The sequence below is a fragment of the Anolis carolinensis genome, chromosome 1 (genome assembly GCF_035594765.1).
Source record: "Anolis carolinensis isolate JA03-04 chromosome 1, rAnoCar3.1.pri, whole genome shotgun sequence".
Lineage (NCBI taxonomy): Eukaryota > Metazoa > Chordata > Lepidosauria > Squamata > Dactyloidae > Anolis > Anolis carolinensis.
In genome coordinates, this window is record NC_085841.1 from 238,662,614 (window position 1) to 238,681,787 (window position 19,174).

At 40.6% G+C, this 19,174-nt stretch overlaps 1 protein-coding gene across 1 annotated transcript in view; it reads right to left on the reverse strand.

Annotated features, from left to right (window-relative positions):
- The window catches only part of LOC100560499 (unconventional myosin-X), a 120,491-nt gene that overhangs the window by 47,438 nt on the left and 53,879 nt on the right, over positions 1–19,174 (reverse strand). The window contains exons 9-16 of the mRNA XM_008111784.3: positions 16,305–16,408; positions 12,273–12,402; positions 11,931–12,049; positions 6,642–6,788; positions 6,077–6,177; positions 4,475–4,541; positions 3,473–3,565; positions 1,154–1,222 (exon numbers count right to left, since the gene is read on the reverse strand). Coding sequence (XP_008109991.2) covers positions 1,154–1,222; positions 3,473–3,565; positions 4,475–4,541; positions 6,077–6,177; positions 6,642–6,788; positions 11,931–12,049; positions 12,273–12,402; positions 16,305–16,408 — 830 coding nt within the window. The remainder of the gene's footprint in view (positions 1–1,153; positions 1,223–3,472; positions 3,566–4,474; positions 4,542–6,076; positions 6,178–6,641; positions 6,789–11,930; positions 12,050–12,272; positions 12,403–16,304; positions 16,409–19,174) is intronic.

Sequence of the window (19,174 nt, forward strand, 5' to 3'; positions counted from 1 at the left end):
GGACTTGGGAATTGGTTTTGTAACTGTTACTATCCTGCTGCTGGAGAACCGGTTTGAACAGGTTTCTGTGTGTGTGCGTGCGTGTGTGTGTGTGTGTGTGTGAGAGAGAGAGAGTCTTCTGAGTACTGGCTGGAAAAAAGATGGCTCTGTACTCAGAGAGGCCTGTGTTTTTTGTTCTGCAAAGCTGAGTGGTGCATCATTTTGCAGAGTGTCTCTGGGCTCACAGGCACACGTAAAAGCTTCCATCTATCATCCGCAAACCCCAGCATACATGACAGCTGAACTTAAGGTGTAACTTCTTACCAGGGGTGATCAAATGTGATAGATCCAATAATCCGTTTTTATTGCCTCTGGAAGCCTCTTGGGGAGTGGGGATGAGGGCTACACAGAACGCAAAGATGCCAAGTAGAGTAGATGAAAACAAACCAAAACCAGAAGTGGTCACTAATTATTATGAAAAATAGGTATCTATGTTGAACAACGACGGGGGACTCGTATTCTATTTGAAAAGTGAATGGCTTTTGCTGGTGTCAGAAAGTTCTTCCTAATGTTTAGGTGGAATATTTTTTTCTGCCATTTGAATTCATTGCCCCATTGTGTCCCAGACTCCAGAGTAGTAGAAAACAAGGCTGCCCCCTTTTCAATGTGACATCCTTTCCAATATTTAAACATGGCTATCATGTCCAGCTCCCTAAGTCGCTCCTCATAGGGCTTGGCTGCCAAACCTTTGCTCTGGACATGTTCTAGTTTGTCAATATCCTTCTTGAATTGCAGTGCCCAGAACTAGAGTGTTCTAGGATAAGCAATTCCCTCTCTTTTGACCAGAAAGAAATAGGACAGTCTTGAGGTCTGGATAGAGTATCACAAAAGCAGCCTTGGTGAGGCATTCAGTCTCAAGACTGCACTTTGTTCATGTCTGTTCTAAACCATAGGGACTGCAATGCAAGGTCTCATCTTAAGGATACACCTTGGCTGTGGAGTTGAACTAGACAATATTTGATAGGTCTGAATCAAAGATATGAAAACTTGGTGGAGCCTAACACCCAGCTAGAGCTTCCAGCCCAAAGTTTCTCACTTTAACTCATCTTTGCAGGCCCCAGCTGAGGTTAATTGCTCCTCAGTCCATTCAGCTCTATAGCTACAAGGCACCTACCTCTCCAGCATAATGCTGAATCCCGAACTGGAAATCTGTCACTCGGGGCTTCACATAATACTGGTTGCTCTGAAACAGAGGAAAGGAAGTATAGCATCTAGTATACTAGCACCTGAAGAACCTTTTTTTAAACCAATGAGCTGGTGATTTGTGCCCCATAGTAAGACAGAAATGAACACAAGACACACATTTTGGTGCATTGCTCTATATAGTGAAAATTGGGAGAGGGCTTCAATTTCAATGTTTGTGTAGAAGAGGGAATTTCAGCAGGTGTTACCTGGGTGCATAACAAACAACACCTGCTGAAATCCCATTTTCTACACCACTGTTAAAGAGTTCTCTCCAGTTTTCATCTGGCACCCTTAGTGCTATCACAAAAACTGGGTCCCACAGGACCATAAGCCTGGTATCCACAAGAGATCAGTCAGAAATGGTTAGATCTGTGATTCGCAACCTGGGTTTCCCAGATGTTTTTGGCCTTCAACTCAGAGAAATCCTAACAGCTGGTAAACTGGTTGGGATTTCTGGGAGTTGTAGGCCAAAAACATCTGGGGACCCCAGGTTGAGAACTACTGGGTTAGATGGAGCCAAATGCTTTCTCAAGCAGCTATCTGGGATAAATCTCAGGCGGTCTAATGAGCCACAACTGATCTTTCGAGAATATTCCCTGTCTCAGTCCAGTTATATCATCACCCATTGGCTCTGCCTGGCTCCTGAATTCCCAGAAAAAATAAATAAAAGGCATGTTCTTTCTCAAGCACAGTTCATGTCTGTTAGCGTTTAGCCATTATCCAGTAAACTGAACAAGGACATCTATTCTAGCCTGAAACATTAATCTAATTTTAACTTCCACCCACTGAATCTTAGCAACTATTCATCTGTTAGGGACTAAGGGTCATCTGCTAGAGAGAGAATAGGCATTATACAATCGGGTTTGCTTTGCTTTGAAGTGGCTGGGTTCATTTCAGAGTAGCAGTTTTTTTTGTTATCAAACGGCATGAAGAGAGCTTGCAAGGGCTGGCACAGGGTCCTACCAACAAAGAAATCCCCAAAAGGTGCTGTAACCAAGTGAAACTGCATGAAGAGTGGTGGCACCTGCCTCTTTTTCTCACTTTGCAGCTTTTTCAAAAACATCCTCCACGCTGCACTGAAGGCGGCAGAGTTTTTATCATATGACAACCCAAGAAGCGGATATGTTGTTTGTAGATGAAATTAAAATATGGAGATTAGAAACAGTGAGACTATAGTTAAACAGTTTTTTCTTCTTTTTAATCTACAGCTTGATCTTTCCCTCCATTTGATGTGCTCCTCTCTTTTGTAAAGATACACAAATGAGAAGTGCACAGAACTACCCAATGCGATATGCACTGTGCCAACCACTAAACTCAATTACTACATTTTACCTGTGGACCTTTTGAAAATGGTCTGGCAGCTGGTCCAGAAAGCAGAGAAGTCAAAGAGCTGATTGATAAGATAACAATTTGTTTCCAGACCCAGTTCTAGTTATGACCCTTAAATCTCTTGGTCACTCTTGAGAAAAATGTGGCCAAGATACCTTTGGACTATAACACATATCAGCCCTAGCCAACATAAGCTGGCGATGACAAAAAAAAAGGTCTCAATGTGTTGTTGAAAGCTTTCATGGCCAGAATCACTGAGTTGCTATGAGTTTTCCAGGCTGTACGGCCATGTTCCGGAAGCATTATCTCCTGACGTTTCGCCCACATCTATGGCAGACATCTTCAGAGGTTGTGAGGTATATTGGAAACTAGGCAAGTGGGGTTTATATATCTGTGGAGTGTCCTGGGTGGGAGAAAGAACTCTTGTCTGTTTGAGGCAAGTGCAAACGTTGCAATTGGCCAGCTTGATTAGCATTGAAGGTCTCAGTTTAAGAATATCCAGAGGGACAAAAGCTGCTCAATCTTGCCATTAAATGCCACCTTTTTGCCTCAAAATTGCCTGCTTTTCCTTGTTCCATTCATCCCACTTCTGCTGGAGATTGGTCAGGTGGCCATGAGATCTGAGTTGGTGCTACACAGTGAAATGGTGAAACCTTACTTTTTAGAATCATTAAAGAAACAAACCAATCTGATAATTGGCTGATAGATTTTAGAAGGGTAGTTAGGTTCTCTATCCACAAAAAATATTGAGTCACTTGGAAGCAATTGAAGTTGGTTTCACTTAACTCTCTCCCCAGTTTGTTCTCACTGGAATCTTTTTTACTGTGGTTTCTTTTGTACTTCTTTTCCATATTCTGAGTATGAAAGTATAACAAAGTATTACAAACAGATGCAGTGAAGGAGATATATGCTTACTCACCCCATGCTGACTGTGGAGCTTTTCCAACAGAGTACTGTCTGTGCCTTTGGGGAATCTACTCTCTTCATTCATCAGTGCTAACAAGCCAAGTTTCTATAGTCAAAATAAGAGAAATAATTAGCCATTGGACTGTCAATTTGCTACAACAGAGGTAAGAATCTTAGGCCCCTTCTACACTGCTCTATAACTCAGGATCTGATTCTAGATTATCTGCTTATCCCAGATTATGTGGCAGTGGAGACTCATATAATCCAGTTCAAAGCAGATAATCTGGGACCAGATCCTGGGATATAGGGCAGTGTAGATATAGCCTTAGCTAAGCTTGAAGATATATTTTTGATTTAAAGGTACCAAAGCTATCTTATGTCGGAGATCAACAGAGCTTTTTCCCAGTGTGTTGTCAAAAGCTTTCATGGCTGGAATCACTGGGTTGCTGTGAGTTTTCTGGGCTGAATGGCCACATTCCAGAAACATTCTCTTCTGATGTTTCACCTACATCTATGGCAGGCATCCTCAGAGGTTGTGAAGTATATTGGAAACTAGGAAAGAGAGGTTTATATATCTGTGGAAAGTCCAGGGTAAGAGAGAGAATTCCTGTCTGTTGGAGGCAAGTGTGAATGTTGAAATTCATCACCTTTATTAGCATTGAAAAGCCTTGGAGCTTCAAGGCCTGGCTGATTCGTGCCTGGGGGAATCCTCTGTTGGGAGGTGTTAGCTGGCCCTGATTGTTTCATGTTTTTCCCAGTGTGCCAGTGACCAGCATCACACTTGTGCCTATCAACAGAAAACTATTACCTTTTTCTGGAAACTTGTTATGGTCTGGCAGTTAACAACTCACATACCAGCATCAATCTACGGACTACCACTTTGATGAGAATTGTCTTAAATAGTTCCCTTTACCAGAGAACAAGTAGATATGGCTTGTTGCTTTCTAGGCAGAGTACCAGCTGTAAAATGGGACACAGAAAAAAGCTCTGACATTTTGGACAAAAAGAGGCCTACCTTTTCAATAAGATCCAGGCACTCTGCATTATCCATCCAATCAATGGCTTCCCAGCTTATCCCTTCTCTGACAAACAAAGAGGAAAAACAAATTTTATATGCCTTTGTAAAGAACAGGAGGCAGAAAATAAGATCTTTGGTCTAAAGAGAGGAGAGGGGAGATAAATGCTGTTTCCAGTTGGTGGAAGAATGTATAACATCACTTCTAGACATCCTTTATCCATAAGGTCATTTCAATGTAAAAAATGTATACGTACAATGATATTCAAAATGGTTTTCCTGCTACTAACTCAGGGCTTATCCAGACAGGCCCAATATGCAGGATCTGTCTTGGTTTTACTGGAGGCGCCCAGTAAAACGAGTTAATGCAGAGCAAACTGAGGTTTCCCTGGTTTATTCTGCATTAATTAAGCAACTCATTCGATCCAGGTATTTATGAAAGATCCAGGTCTAATATTGTGCTCGGCCTGTGGGGACAATCGGGATGTGTCACCCATTTCTCAGGGGTCAATCCCCACAGCCATTCGGCACCTTTGAGCTCCTCGTATCCTTGGGGCATGAGAAAATGAACCATGAGGAGACGGAGGGATGGAGGGATTTTCTTTCTCACCTCTCTCAACTCTTCAAGTGTCTTTTTTTTTTCAGAGTTGCATTTTCAGGCGTCATTTTTTCATGCCATGAGGACACGAGGAGAGGCTCCATAGCAGCCAGACACCTTTTGCAGTAAGTTTTAGGTGGTAAGTCAGGGGCTTTGGAGTGGCTTCATGCTATCGCGATTTCAATCAGGATACCATGTAGCCACCCCAGGAGAAAATCCCGGGTTGTGGTCTAAAATCCGCACCAAAGAGAGTTACTTTAACCCGTTTTGGTGCAGGTTTTAGTCATGTGTGGAAGCGCCCTTGTTTTCATCCTCCATCTGAGAGCAATGTATTCTCTTGACTGCCAGAAGCCATTTAGGGCTTTATCACACCATTATGTTATAAAATCATAGCAATGCATTAGTACCACTTCTGCCTCAGCATTATCACACCACATTGTTTTCCAGGGATATTTTGCATTGCAGGAATGTGGAAATATGGTTTTTCTTCATGCTGGATCCATTAATGAGCCTCTTTTCCACACAACAATTCAGTAACCAGTTTGGATGTGGATGTCTCATAGAGCTTTCTTCCATGAATGATCCTTTAGTGGGCATGGAGTTGGTATAGATTCCCAAGGAAATCTCTGACATAGAAGGCCCAGAAGATGACTTTACCAGTATGTTTAAACCTTTCTTAATCCCCTCTTTTCATTTCTGACTTGTTTGCTGTTATATCATCATAATGTTCCAGCATATCCAACTGTTATACCACTGTGTCATTGTACCACTGTTATGTCTACAACTTTAAAAAAAGTTAAACCAATCATGAAGTGTGAGGTAGAGTAAAGAAGTTGCCATTAATATGGATGAAAAAAAAACCATGCAAAGCACATTCTTAAAGTGCAAATGTGGCGAGGATGCAATAGAGTGCATCAACGATCAATTATTGCAAGAACTTTTTTTCAAATAGAATAACACAACATAAAAGAGTGGTGTCATGAGTCCTTTAGAGTGAGCACTACCTGTTGTATTCAAGCTGCTCCAGGGAAAATATGTGCTTGTTGAAATACTCCTGAAGCTTCTCATTTGCATAGTTAATGTTAAACTGTTCAAAGCGATTCACCTGAGAGACAAAAGAAACCAGTATTAATACTTGTGTTCTTGGTTTGGGAAAAATATTTCCTCCAAAAATCATAGGAAAAAGGACATACATGCAAGGAGCATGGGTCACATGGCAGAAGCGCTTAACAACTGTGCATGGATTGGCAAGAACCTCATAAGGTTCAGTAAGGATGGCTCAAGGCATAAATGAAAAAAATTATCAGTTCAGTGTGTCTCTATCAGGTAAAACATGTACATATGTCCAAAGAGATATATTTACTACATATATAAGGTATTGCAGTAAACCTCTATGTCTTTCTAAAGTTATTCTTTCAAGATAGCCCACTGTACATCTTGCCAAAATCCTGGAAAGACCTTGGACAGTTTCTGCCTTATTGGCTCTCCCCTCCATCTACCCACCCTTCCTCCCATTCCCATTTTGCATGTACAGAAACAAGCAATAATTCCCAAATCTTAATTTCTAACCTGAAAATTCTCAAACCCGAAGATATCCAGGATTCCCACAGACTTGAAGTTTTCCTTCCCTTTTATTTTTGAGTTAATCCTGCCAATGATCCATGAGAAGCACTGCGAATAAAGAGCCATAGCAAGAGAGTCTCTGGAATCTGCAGCCTATAGACACACAGGGAGGAAGGTAGTTAGAAATGAAGAAAATCTCTTTCAGATGTATTTTCTTATTTTATAATTACACATTTTATTAAGAATAAAATAGAGAAATCGGTTTGAAACCCCAGCGACTCCACTGTCTGAGCCATAATGACAACTAGTGGTAAAGGTTCCCAATATTGCACTAGGGGCCTGGAGCCTCTTTTCACCACAAACCACACACTGTCCAGATAATCCAATATAAGAGTTTTATTAAAAGCAGAATATAATAAAAGCTGGTTATATGAAAGCAAGCAAATATAAAAAAGGAATCAAAGTTCAAAAGGTTATGTCCTTGTGGCACAGGCTGGAGAGCAGCTGCAATGAATCACTGCAATGAATCACTCTGACCAGGAGGTCATGAGTTCGAGGCCCGCTCAGAGCCTATGTTTGTCTGTCTTTGTTCTATGTTAAAAGGCATTGAATGTTTGCCTATATGTGTAATGTGATCCGCCCTGAGTCCCCTTCGGGGTGAGAAGGGCGGAATATAAATGCTGTAAATAAATAAATAAATAAATAAATAAATAAATAAAAGCCAAAAATCCATACAGAGAAAGTATCTAACAGAATCCCCTTGAGATAATTCCAAGACCAGGTACATAGATCCAAGACAGGCAAAACTATGCCTCATGAAACAAGAACACAGGAACAGCTTGAAGACTTGGTTACATGAATTACAAGGCCCTTGACTCCGAGAGGTCTGTACTTGAATGCAGCATTGCTTTCACAGTGACTGTATCAACATCAGACACTTTGAAAACCCAAAAATCCCTCCCATGAGATCATTTCTTTTGCACATGGCCTCCTTATCTCTGAACCAAAAGGAGAAAGGAGTCCTAATTGCCAACTCTGTTGTCCTAGCTCTAATCTCTCTGACCTGAACAGACATTCGTCTTTCCCCATTGCTTCCATCTGAGGTCCCTTCAACATTGCCTCTATATCCCAGGATCTGATCCCAGATTATCTTCTCATTCCAGATTATCTGTCAGTGAGGACTCATATACTCCAGTTTAAAGAAGATAATTTGAAATTGGATCCTAGAATATAGGACAGTGTAGAAGGGGCTTGAGAGATTTCAAGGGCATCAGCTTCTCACAGAAAATGATATATGAGTTACTAGGAGTCCGTCCAAAACATATAATGATAGCACTAGGATTCCATTGCAACTAATATGGCTGCATCCTATGGAATCCTGGTTTAGCAATCTGGTGAGGCATTAAACATCCTCCTTAAACTTCAAATTCAGGGATTGCACAGGATGGAGCCATGACAGTTAAAATGGAATCAAATGGCTGCAGTTATGTACCAGGAAAAGCCCACAAACACGTCTTTCACAATGACAGCCGAGGCTTGATTATACATAACAAAGAATGAATAGCTGCTGCTCTTCATCTCTCCTCAGTAACATTCACATGAAAAAGACATACTATGCCATCACTATGACTGCTCATCTGGCCTTGCTCCCCTTTATTGGATTCTACTAAAAGGAGGGGTGGGAGTGGGGAGGTGTCACAATGATCTCATCTCACATGTCTTTAACTAAACGTTGGAGGTAAAGGAATAGATGCAGGTCAGTGGCAACAATTAGTTCTTTTTATCACATTGCTTGGGTCTATGCCAATCATATTTGGCGACATGTAGACAAAGAAAGCAGAGATCAAGTGGACAGACTGCACTGTCATTCAACATCTTGGCCACATCTTTCAGGAATGGGCGCCTAACCCACCACACCCAGCATTGGGACAAAAGCAGAGACACAAAGAGAAGGCTACGCAGGCCCTTGTGTTCTGTCAAAGGCTCTATTCACTACCCTTCATTCCTTCTACTCCACCCACTGAAAATGTCAAAGCTGGGAATGTTAAAGAGCTGAGCATTCAGTCCATGCTGACTGAGATCGCGATGTCCTCTTCTGCCCAGTACAGCATCTGGCAACAGCTGGCTGCCATCCCTGGAGGATTACGTTGAGGAAAATATAGCAACTGGAAGCAGAAAGCTTAGCTAGCCCAGAAGGGCTACTCCTACAATGACCAAGAATAGCCTGGTATCTTTTGCAAAGTTCAGCAATGGGCAGAGTTTTGCATTGCATTTATCAGCTTGTGTGCCAGGCGTGCATGAGAGCTGAAAGCTGGCATCTCTACAGTCTCAGCTGTCATTTGAAATGAGTGATTGTGAAGGGGCTCGGCTATTGCAAGAACATGAGCTGCCTTGAGAATCAGATCAAAGAGCTAATCCAGCATTCTGTTTCTGTTGGCTACAAACAGGAAATGAAATTGAAAAGTCCTCCAAAAATGTTTCCCACTGGCACCTAATAATCAGAGATATATTGTCTCTAGATGTGGAGACTCCTTAAAAAATCAGGGTTTACAGACATTGATACATTTTTACACCTTACACTAATCTGTCGCACGAACCTTTGAAAGCCAGCAATGGCTGGAGCTGTCACAACACCCTCCAGTGATTAATTCTGTAAATAAATTTTGCATGCCTATAGAAGCTTTTCCACTTCTTTGTACTGAATTAGAAATGGTTCAGATTAGACAACTTCATGATTGTATCTCATAGCAAAAAAGGGAACGCTGGGGGGTGGGAGTGGGGAAGGGAGAGAGCTTGAGTCTGTACTGCATGGCTAACCTGAGCCTCAAAATCTTGCTCTGGTGAAAAAGTGTTCCTTTTCTGTGTTTAAATTCTACTTTAACCATACATGCAAGATCCTCTGCTGCAAACATTTCCTTCTATTTATTTCTTAGGGCCTTGGTCCTTGTAAGTACTAGGGCTGCAAAATAGTGTGCCATGTGTCAAACTCTGTCTGTTTCTGCCTTCTGAGAAACATCTGTTGTGGAATGACCAAGAGCAAATCCTATGCTGGACTTAATGAAGACAAATGAAAGCTCAACCAACACAACGATCGGGAAATGCCTCTAGCTTAGAAGGCCACATGCTTTTATACCAGCCTGTTCTTTGCAGGATACAGATTTCCACAAACTGTTTGCCTGGTAGCTGTTGGTCTCTTGAGCTCACATATACAGCATCCACAGCAGGGACAGAATCAGGCCACCCTCTAGATCAAGCTTGTCCAACTTGTGGCCCATGGGTCACATGCAGCCCAGGCCTATGAATGTGGCCCAACACAAAACTTACCATATATATACTAGTGTATAAGCCGAATTTTCAGCCCTTTTTTAGGGCTGAAAAAGCCCCCTCGGCTTATACTTGAGTGAGGGTCCTGGATGGCTTATATTCAGGCCAGCTTATACTTGAATATATAGGTAATCAAAAATGGACAGTCTTAACTTATTAAAGTCTTATTATGTGTTGTCATTATTATGTTTAATTAAGTTTTATGTAAATATTCAAAATGCCTCAATTAATGAAATTTTATTGGTATCAATTTTTATTTTTAAAATTTGCCCGTAGCTGCTGCATTTCCCACCCTCGGCTTATACTTGAGTCAGTAAGTTTTCCCAGTTTTTGTGGTAAAATTAGGTGCCTCAGCTTATATTCGGGCCTGCTTATACTCGAGCGTATACAATACTTAAAATATTATTATTATTATTATTATTAATAATAATAATAATAATAATAATAAAACTTTATTTATACTCCGCCACCATCTCCCCATGTGGACTCGGGGCGGCTTACATGGGGCAGTAAGTTTTCCCAGTTTTTGTGGTAAAATTAGGTGCCTCAGCTTATATTCGGGCCTGCTTATACTCGAGCGTATACAATACTTAAAATATTATTATTATTAATAATAATAATAATAATAAAACTTTATTTATACTCCGCCACCATCTCCCCATGTGAACTCGGGGCGGCTTACATGGGGCAGAGGCCCAAACAACATAGAACAAAACATAAACAACATAATACAAATCACACTATAAAAAGATAAAACAGTAATACAATATATCAATTAAAACAAAAATACAGGATAAAAAATTGCATTTAAAACACATAAATGGTAAAATTGTAATAAAAACAGGATAGATTATTAAAAACCCTCTGGGGCTGATTAATTAATGACTATCTCCAAATTAAGGTTTTTTTGTAACTCAATTGCACAATTTCTGACCACGAACCTTGTAGATGACAATGGAATGGAATGAAATAATCAGAGTGTGTTATGTCTTAAAATGTTGGGAGTATTATTCATAATTCACTTTTTTTTCATGTCAGGAGCGACTTGAGAAACTGCAAGTCGCTTCTGGTGTGAGACAATTGGCCGTCTGCAAGGACATTGCCCAGGGGACGCCCAGATGTTTTGATGTTTTTGCCATCCTTGTGGGAGGCTTCTCCCATGTCCCCGTATGGAGCTGGAGCTGATAGAGGGAGCTCATCCGTGCTCTACCCGGGTTGGATTTGAACCTGGCAGCCTTCAGGTCAGCATCCCAACCTTCCAAGTCAAAAGGCTTTTATCCACTAGGCCACCGGGGGCTCTGCGTAATTCACATTATAATTGCAAACAGTTTAGACAGAAGAAATGAAAAACTGTTAAAATTAACTAATAAAATAAAGAGCAAGTGGACTCTGTTGCAAGGTTGCGTAAAATGAATTGTGAAAAAGAATTCAAGTATGTATTCTGTATTTGGCACAGTGCTGCTGCGTGCTGTCTGCTTTCACTATTTGTAGCCTAGCATGCCTATGAATGCAGCCCAACACAAAATGGTGGCTTCAGTTTTACAGTTCTGTGCTATGCAAGAGAATTCTTCTATTTCCAATGTGGCTCAGAAAAGCCAAAAAGTTGTAACACCCCTGTTCTAGATGTTGTTGGGAGTACAACTCCGATCAATCATAGCCAGCAAAAGACAAGGAACACCAAGATGTTGCAATCCAACATCTGGAGAGGCACATGATTCACAACCCTGGTCTAGAGTAATTAACAGGATCCACCACATCCTCATTCCATGCAAACAGCTTCCCTTTGCCAATGCTCACTTATAATTCCTCAGCCATACTCGGAATATAGCAAATGTATGATCAAATATGAGAAATCCCCCTAGGCTATGTTTTCCCCAGACACCCATGTGGATGCTGCCACCTAGGGGCAAATGCCCTTTCAATGTGGATGCGCTGCCACAGTAAGTGCAAAGTGGGGAGTTGCTCACTCACCTGCTCCACAGTGAGAGGAGAGCTGATCTCCTCCCCTCGTAGAAACATGGATCGCTGGGTGAGCACCTCAGACAGCTGGAAAGTATCCAAGCCAAGCAGCTCGCTGACATTATTCAGCACTAGGAGAGATGATGATAGACAGGCAGCAGTAGTAAATGCTTGTGAAAACACAGGACTTATTAAAGTGCTTTCAAAACATAACTTCTTATCATTACTTGTTTTGATGTTTAAAAAGTAACTTGTTGTGCCACTTATTACTTTTCAGTTACTTTAATTGTTTTAAAAAATTCTGAGGGAGTAGGTTTCTTGAAGAGATTCCCCTCAGAGAGGGGCACCACGTACCAGTTTTTGTTGTAATCTGAGCTCCTCCTGCAGTCATGAAGTCAATGTTGCCAAGCAGCAGAATGCCAGAAAGCAGCTTGAAGATGTCTCTGATTTCCTCGGAACTGAATCCTATCACCTCAAGAGCAGTCTGCTCAAAGCATGTTGCGGTAAGAAAAAGGAGGGAAGCAATGAGAAAACACAAAAGGGTTACAAATGAAAAATGCTGTCATCTATAGGGAATTGCAGGATTTAAAACTATGCTTGGAAGCGTTAATATACCCTTGATAGTGGTGCTAGATAGAACCTCAAAAGATATGCCTTCCCCAAGTCTTAATGCACATGAATACACACATGTTTTCTTGGGCTGAGAGTGTGTTGAAGTAGGTTTTCATGGATGAGCGGGGAATCAAACCCTGGTCTCCAGAGTCCAATCCTCAAATCACTACAACACGCTGCCCAAGCACCATAAACTACTAAGGCAGAGACAGGTGCATCACCCCTGGTCAGAAATGACCCCTCATACTTTGCACTTGGTGGGATTCTGCTTGGACTATTTCTGCCTCTGTGGCATCTCATTGTTCCAAAGTCATGGGGCAGTGAATCCCTCCCACGCGTTGCATTTCAGTCCATAGTTTAAAGGAGCTTGACTGAGTGTTTAACCCTGTCCCCAAAAAGGTTCAACCACCTAGATAGCTCATGTACAGCTCTTTTACAGACTAAATTTCATTTGATGCTGGAACCTGCGCCTGCCAAGGTTATGAGAAGAGTTGATTGTGTCTGCCAAGGCTATAGGAAGAATTGCTCTCCTTCTCATTATGTTTCTCCTCTTCTATCCCTTTCCTGATCTGCCCTCTCTTTGTCTTTGCTTTATCACATACCATTGACTTTATCTCTCAAATTGCACTTTGTTTTGTGCATATTGCTTTGAAAGCATATTATAAATAATAAATATGCTATATCCCTGCACATCAAGTCCCTACCTACACCATGCACATCGCCACACACATTATTTTTCTAATGAGTAAGCCCTTCCTTATCTCAGCTTTTCAGAATTAAAGAAGCAAGCATTGTGATGCAAAAGGACAAGTTGCTTTCCTGTAACTGTAGTTCTTTGAGGGGTCATTTGTGAACTCAGACTCAATATATCTGCACCTGCATAGTACATAATTTGTAACCTTGAAGAATTCTTACAAGATTGTAACTCATGAGGTCATGAGTTCGAGGCCAGCCTGTGGCGGGGTGAGCACCCGTCAATTAAAAAATAAAAAATAGCCCCTTCTCGTTGCTGACCTAGCAACCCAAAAGATAGTTGTATATATCAAGTAGGAAAGAAGGTACCAATTATAAAGTGGGAGGCAAATTTAACTAATTTACGATGTTGGAATGAGGAAGTGCCATCACAGTGGATGATGAAGCAGCTGCTCCCCCCTGTGGCCAGAATCGAACATCCCCTCAGGAGAAGGTTAAATTGCCTCTGCGTCTGACTCTGTCTTGGTTCTATGTGTATATGGGCATTGAATGTTTGCCTTATATGTATACAATGTGATCTGCCCTGAGTCCCCTTCGGGGTGAGAAGGACGGAATATAAATACTGTAAATAAATACATAAATTGTATTGTCAAAGGCTTCTTAGATGAGTTTTTTGGTGTTACTCCACCCATACCTTGCATACCACACCATGGGAGTTGTGCTTTTATAAGGTCTTTAGTCTTTTTTGTCAAATATTGATGGTGTCTCACCAAGCTACAACTCCCATGATTCCACAGCATTGGTCCATGGTAATTAATGTGGTGTCAAACTATTATTACTACAGTGTAGATGTACCCTAGTGTTCAGTCTATAGGGAGAAACATGTCAGAGGCGGAGGCCAGATAGCCTCTTTACAGATTTGGAAGCACACCATGCAAAAGAGACAGCAGATGCAGCCACTGCTCTAGTCCAATGGCTTCTCAGTTGTGCAGAAGGACATTTGCCAGCAAATTCATATACTAGTCTGATAGTTGCTGAGACCCATTTGGACAGACACTGTGCAAAGACAGGGAATCCTTTCTTGGCAGATGAGTAGCAGACAAAGAGTTTCTGTGTCCTCTTAGAAGAACGATCAAACATAAAGGCCGAAGCCCAGAGGACATCAAATACGTTGAGAGAGCATTCCAGATCCACCGAAAGCTTTTGAAGGAATGCTAGGAGAACAGTATCTGGATTTAGACAGAAAAAGACACCAACTTCAGGAGGAAGGAGATATCCAAAGGTGGTCTTCTGTAAGTTTGGCAACCCCATAGAGCGAATCGGTCATTGGCTCTTCTTGCCAAGATGACTGCAACAAAGAATGCTGTCTTCCAGGTGAGTAATTTTATGTCACGTGAAGCCAAGGACTAAAATGGTCTTGGAGGCCCCTTCCACACAGCTGAATAAAATCCCACATTGTCTGCTTTGAACTGAAACATATGGCATTTCAAAGCAGATATTGTGGGATTTTCTGCCTTGATATTCCGGGTTGTATGGCTGTGTGGAAGGGCCCTTAGACATTTGGAACAGAATTAGTTCTAGGTTCCTCTGAGAAGTGATTTCAACCACAAGATTGATGCAGATTTTTATAGCTTTTCAAGAAGGCTTTAACCAGTGAGTCCTTAAAAAAGGAGGACCCGCCAAGATGCTGGAAATGCTAAGATACATCTGACAAATAACATTTGATGAAAGATAGCGATAAGGAAACCAAAAAAGTCCAACACGTGTGTAACTCTTGCCTCCTCTGAAATAGATTCTTTATGCTGAAGAAATTCAATATACTTAATCTACTTACAAGCACAAGAATACAGAGTAGATGATCTGTGTGATGCAGCCATAAAGCATTTAGAGGGGCATATGAGAAAAAGCCATTCAAGTTGTTGGTTTGATGGTATGCAGGTTGGGATGCCTCCCCTCCCCATCATGGATAGTGAGAAGATCCAGTAGTAAGAAAGGGTACATGACAGGCCCTTCCCAGAAGAGACTTTAGTGCTACACCCAGATTCAGAAATGCAGGTAGCAGCCCTTAAGATGTTCTCATACAACAGCACCTTAATCTTGGAAGTCACTGAGGTGTAAACACTCTGCAATGCAAGCAGGCATCAACTGAGTGTCCTTTTTTAAACCAAGAAGACACTTAGAGTGATCTTCTCTTTTTGGGATCTTTGCTACCCAAGACACACATTTCTGGTCAGAAGCCAGTGAGGCCATAAATCCCAAAAAGGTAGGAGTGCCCTACACAGGTAACAGTATTTTATCCAAAATGTAATTGATATCCAGTCTGCATCAAATCAATAAGAGTCAAGCCAAAAATGAATCCAAATAAAATACTGATAATAAAAGTAAACAAAGCCAAAGTCACAATGAGATAGGAAAGACAGAATTAAACAATAGCTTTAGAGAAGTTTCCTCTCCAGTTTAAGTAGGAAGCATGCCAGAATGGCACACAGGGAGTGGGTGGATCTCCACCAAAAAGCTTATGCAAGAGCTCTATAAAGTTCCAAATGAGACACTACGCAGGGAACCACATTGTGTGAGTCACAGAGACCATGAAGAAGAACTTCAAAAAACAAAGAGAAAAACATCAAGGGGAAGTGACTTCAGGCTACTTTTTAAAACCTTTAATTGACAATAAATTAAATAAAGCAATTAAAAAGCACTACAACAAGGAATGAAACTCTCTTGACTGTATGAATTTTGTTCCCAATTCTTACTCCAACGGAAATTTAATGTTCATCTAAGACAGAACCATGAACAACTTCATTTACGAAGCCATACATGCATACCAAGGATTCTTTCATACTACCTAATGATAACACCATGGTTCCATTTTATGTACTTACTATGGTTTAATTCCAAGGAATGCTGGGATTTGCAGTACAGAATTCTTTGCCAGAGAGCCCTTAGCGGTTTAACCAACCCCAGAATTCTATAGGAAGTTGCCATGCCTGGATAAAGTGGAATAATTGTGCTAAAACTGGGCAGTGTAAAGGAACATAGGTTTTGCATAAAGTTTTGCCTGAAGACAAGAAGGCGACTTACCATGACCTTGCTGAACATCTCTTTGTCATCCAAGTTCTCATTGGTTATGCAGCCAGATTGGTTTAAATAACGGTAATTCTTGGGATCCAGCAGAGACAGGGCTTCTGTAGGGATGTATTCCCAGGAAAAAGGCAAAAGCATTTGGAAAAGCAAAATGATGGGGAAAAGAAACAAGGGCAAAGAGGGTGGGGGAAAATAGTAAGATGAGCCATGTTGTACACTCAAGAAGCAGCCAGATTTCTCCCTCTAACTGCACTCCTCATATGCTATAAAACTAGAGTCTATATAGTACAATCACTTAAATATAGAGCCAGAAGCATGGAAGTCAGAGACAACATCAGAGCTTGGAAATATAAGGTTGTTTTCCACTCGGACTCCTAGAATCTTTCAACATTGGCCATTTGGGCTGGAAGTTCCTGTGTGCTGTTGTCTGTAATGTTTTCAAGTGGTGAACAACAAGTTATGGAAGAAGTATTGTAAGGCAAAGACTAGCCCAGAAATTGCCTTCAACTATTTTTTATATCGGGGTTTTAAAAACTTTTTCCACTCGTGACCCCTTTCCATCTGAGAAATTTTTATATGACACCAGTTATATAGGTACATCAAATAAGTATCAAAATCAACATTTACTGATAATAAATAAGCATTTGCAGGACTTGTTAAACAGGCTGATTTTCCCTTTTTGTGGAGTACAGATGAAGCATTTTCTGCAGAGTTCATTGTGCATCATTACTAACAAATTTGTATAAATGACTGGTGTTCAGAATCTTTTACTGTTGCCAAAATGATTGTGGCCCCAACACTAAGTTAGGGGGATCCCATCTGGGGTCAGGACCCACAGTTTAATAAGTGGTAGTTTATATAAGTGGGAAAATTACAGACTGAAAAAACCCCCCGATAAGAACATTTTTTATATTTTGTGTTGCGCTTCATTTGAAGAAATCCCAAAGTAGAGAGATAATGGAAATATGGAAATAATTTAAAAAACAATAAAATCTACCAAAATAATTAATTGAAAGCCATGGGTGATTGTTAGGGTTAACAATTAAGAAAACGAGCAGCATGTCTGAGTTAAACAAATAGGTTTTCAGCTGACAGAGGAAACAACCACAACTGTGGAGCAAATCTCAATGGAGAAACCATTCCATCTGGCAAGAGACCTCCTAAAGCAGCCTGGCTCTTGCATTATGCACTAGATGCAAAGTCCATAACTAGCCCAAAGGTAACTCACATAGAGTGCATTATGACAGTCTAAAATTGAGGCTATCCATTCCAAGCATAGCTTACCATGAACATTTTTCATTGGTCAGGAATGGTTACAGCTACTGTATTAGACAAAGCTTGGCCATTAAGGCCGCTTGATTCTCTAAAGCAGGGGTCCTCAAACTTTTAAAGCCGAGGGCCGGTCCACAATCCTTCAGACTGTGGAGGGGCCGAATTATCATTTGGGAAAAAAACCCGAACAAATTCCTATGCACACTGCACATGTCTTATTTGTAGTGCAAAACAACAACAATAACAATGAAAGAACAATGCAATACTTTAAAATGAAAACAATTGTAACCAACATAAACCTATCAGGATTTCAATGGGAAGTGTGGACCTGCTTCTGGCCAATGAGATAGTCAAGTTAATTAGGATTGTTGTTGTTGTGTGCCTTCAAGTCATTTCTGACTTTGGGCGAGCCTAGGTCTAAAATTAATTATTTTTTTACTGCATTTATTTATTACATTTATATCCTGCCCTTCTCACCCCGAAGGGGACTCAGAGAAGCTGTATGTACATACAATATATTATATTATTAGCATAGCAAAATATTAGCATTATATATTACTATATTGAACTATACCACTATACTGTAATATTATATGTAATATATATCATAATTAATATTATTATATGGTATTATTAGTATATCGTATAACATTATAATATTATTATCAATATTATATGTATATGCAATATATTATATTATTTAAAATGATATAAAATATTATATTATAAAACTGAGGGCGGGGGCCAGGTAAATGACCTTGGAGGGCCGCATCCGGCCCCCGGGCCTTAGTTTGGGGACCCCTGCTCTAAAGCAGTGGTTCTCAACCTGTGGGTCCCCAGGTGTTTTGGCCTACAACTCCCAGAAACCCCTGCCAGTTTACCATCTGTTAGGATTTCTGGGAGTTGAAGGCCAAAACATCTGGGGACCCACAGGTTGAAAAGCACTATGCTAAAGACAGGGGGGAATCAAAATGCATCTCCTGACTATGCATTGTCCCTATTGAGGAGAATGTAACCCATTCCAGGACAGGAAAATCACCCATTACTGTGTTTAGACCTGCATCCCATTTCATGTTATGGACTTGTATGCAAATACAGGTACAGTGTTCCCTCACTTATCACGGGGGTTAGGTTCCAGGACCACCCGCAGTAAGTGAAAATCTGCGAAGTAGGGACACTATATTTATTTTAATATTTATACATTATTTTAGTAGTTATACACTATTTTACGTCTTTATCAACCAATCGTGTATTGATAAATCGCCTCCTTCTCCTCCCGTTGCCACTGGCTCATTTTATAATAATAATAATAATAATAATAATAATAATAATAATAATAATAATAATAACTTTATTTTTATACCCCGCCCCATCTCCCCAATGGGGACTCGGAGCGGCTTACATGGGGACCAAGCCCGAAAACATACAACAATAAAATGATGAAACAATTATACCAACAATAAAACATCAATATCAATAAAACCATCATAATAATCAACATATCTCTTTGGCTTCTCCTTCCTTCCTTATGCTGTAAATTGCAATTTTTAATGATTTATAATATTCTTTTAGAGTTTATTTAAAAACCGCAAAAC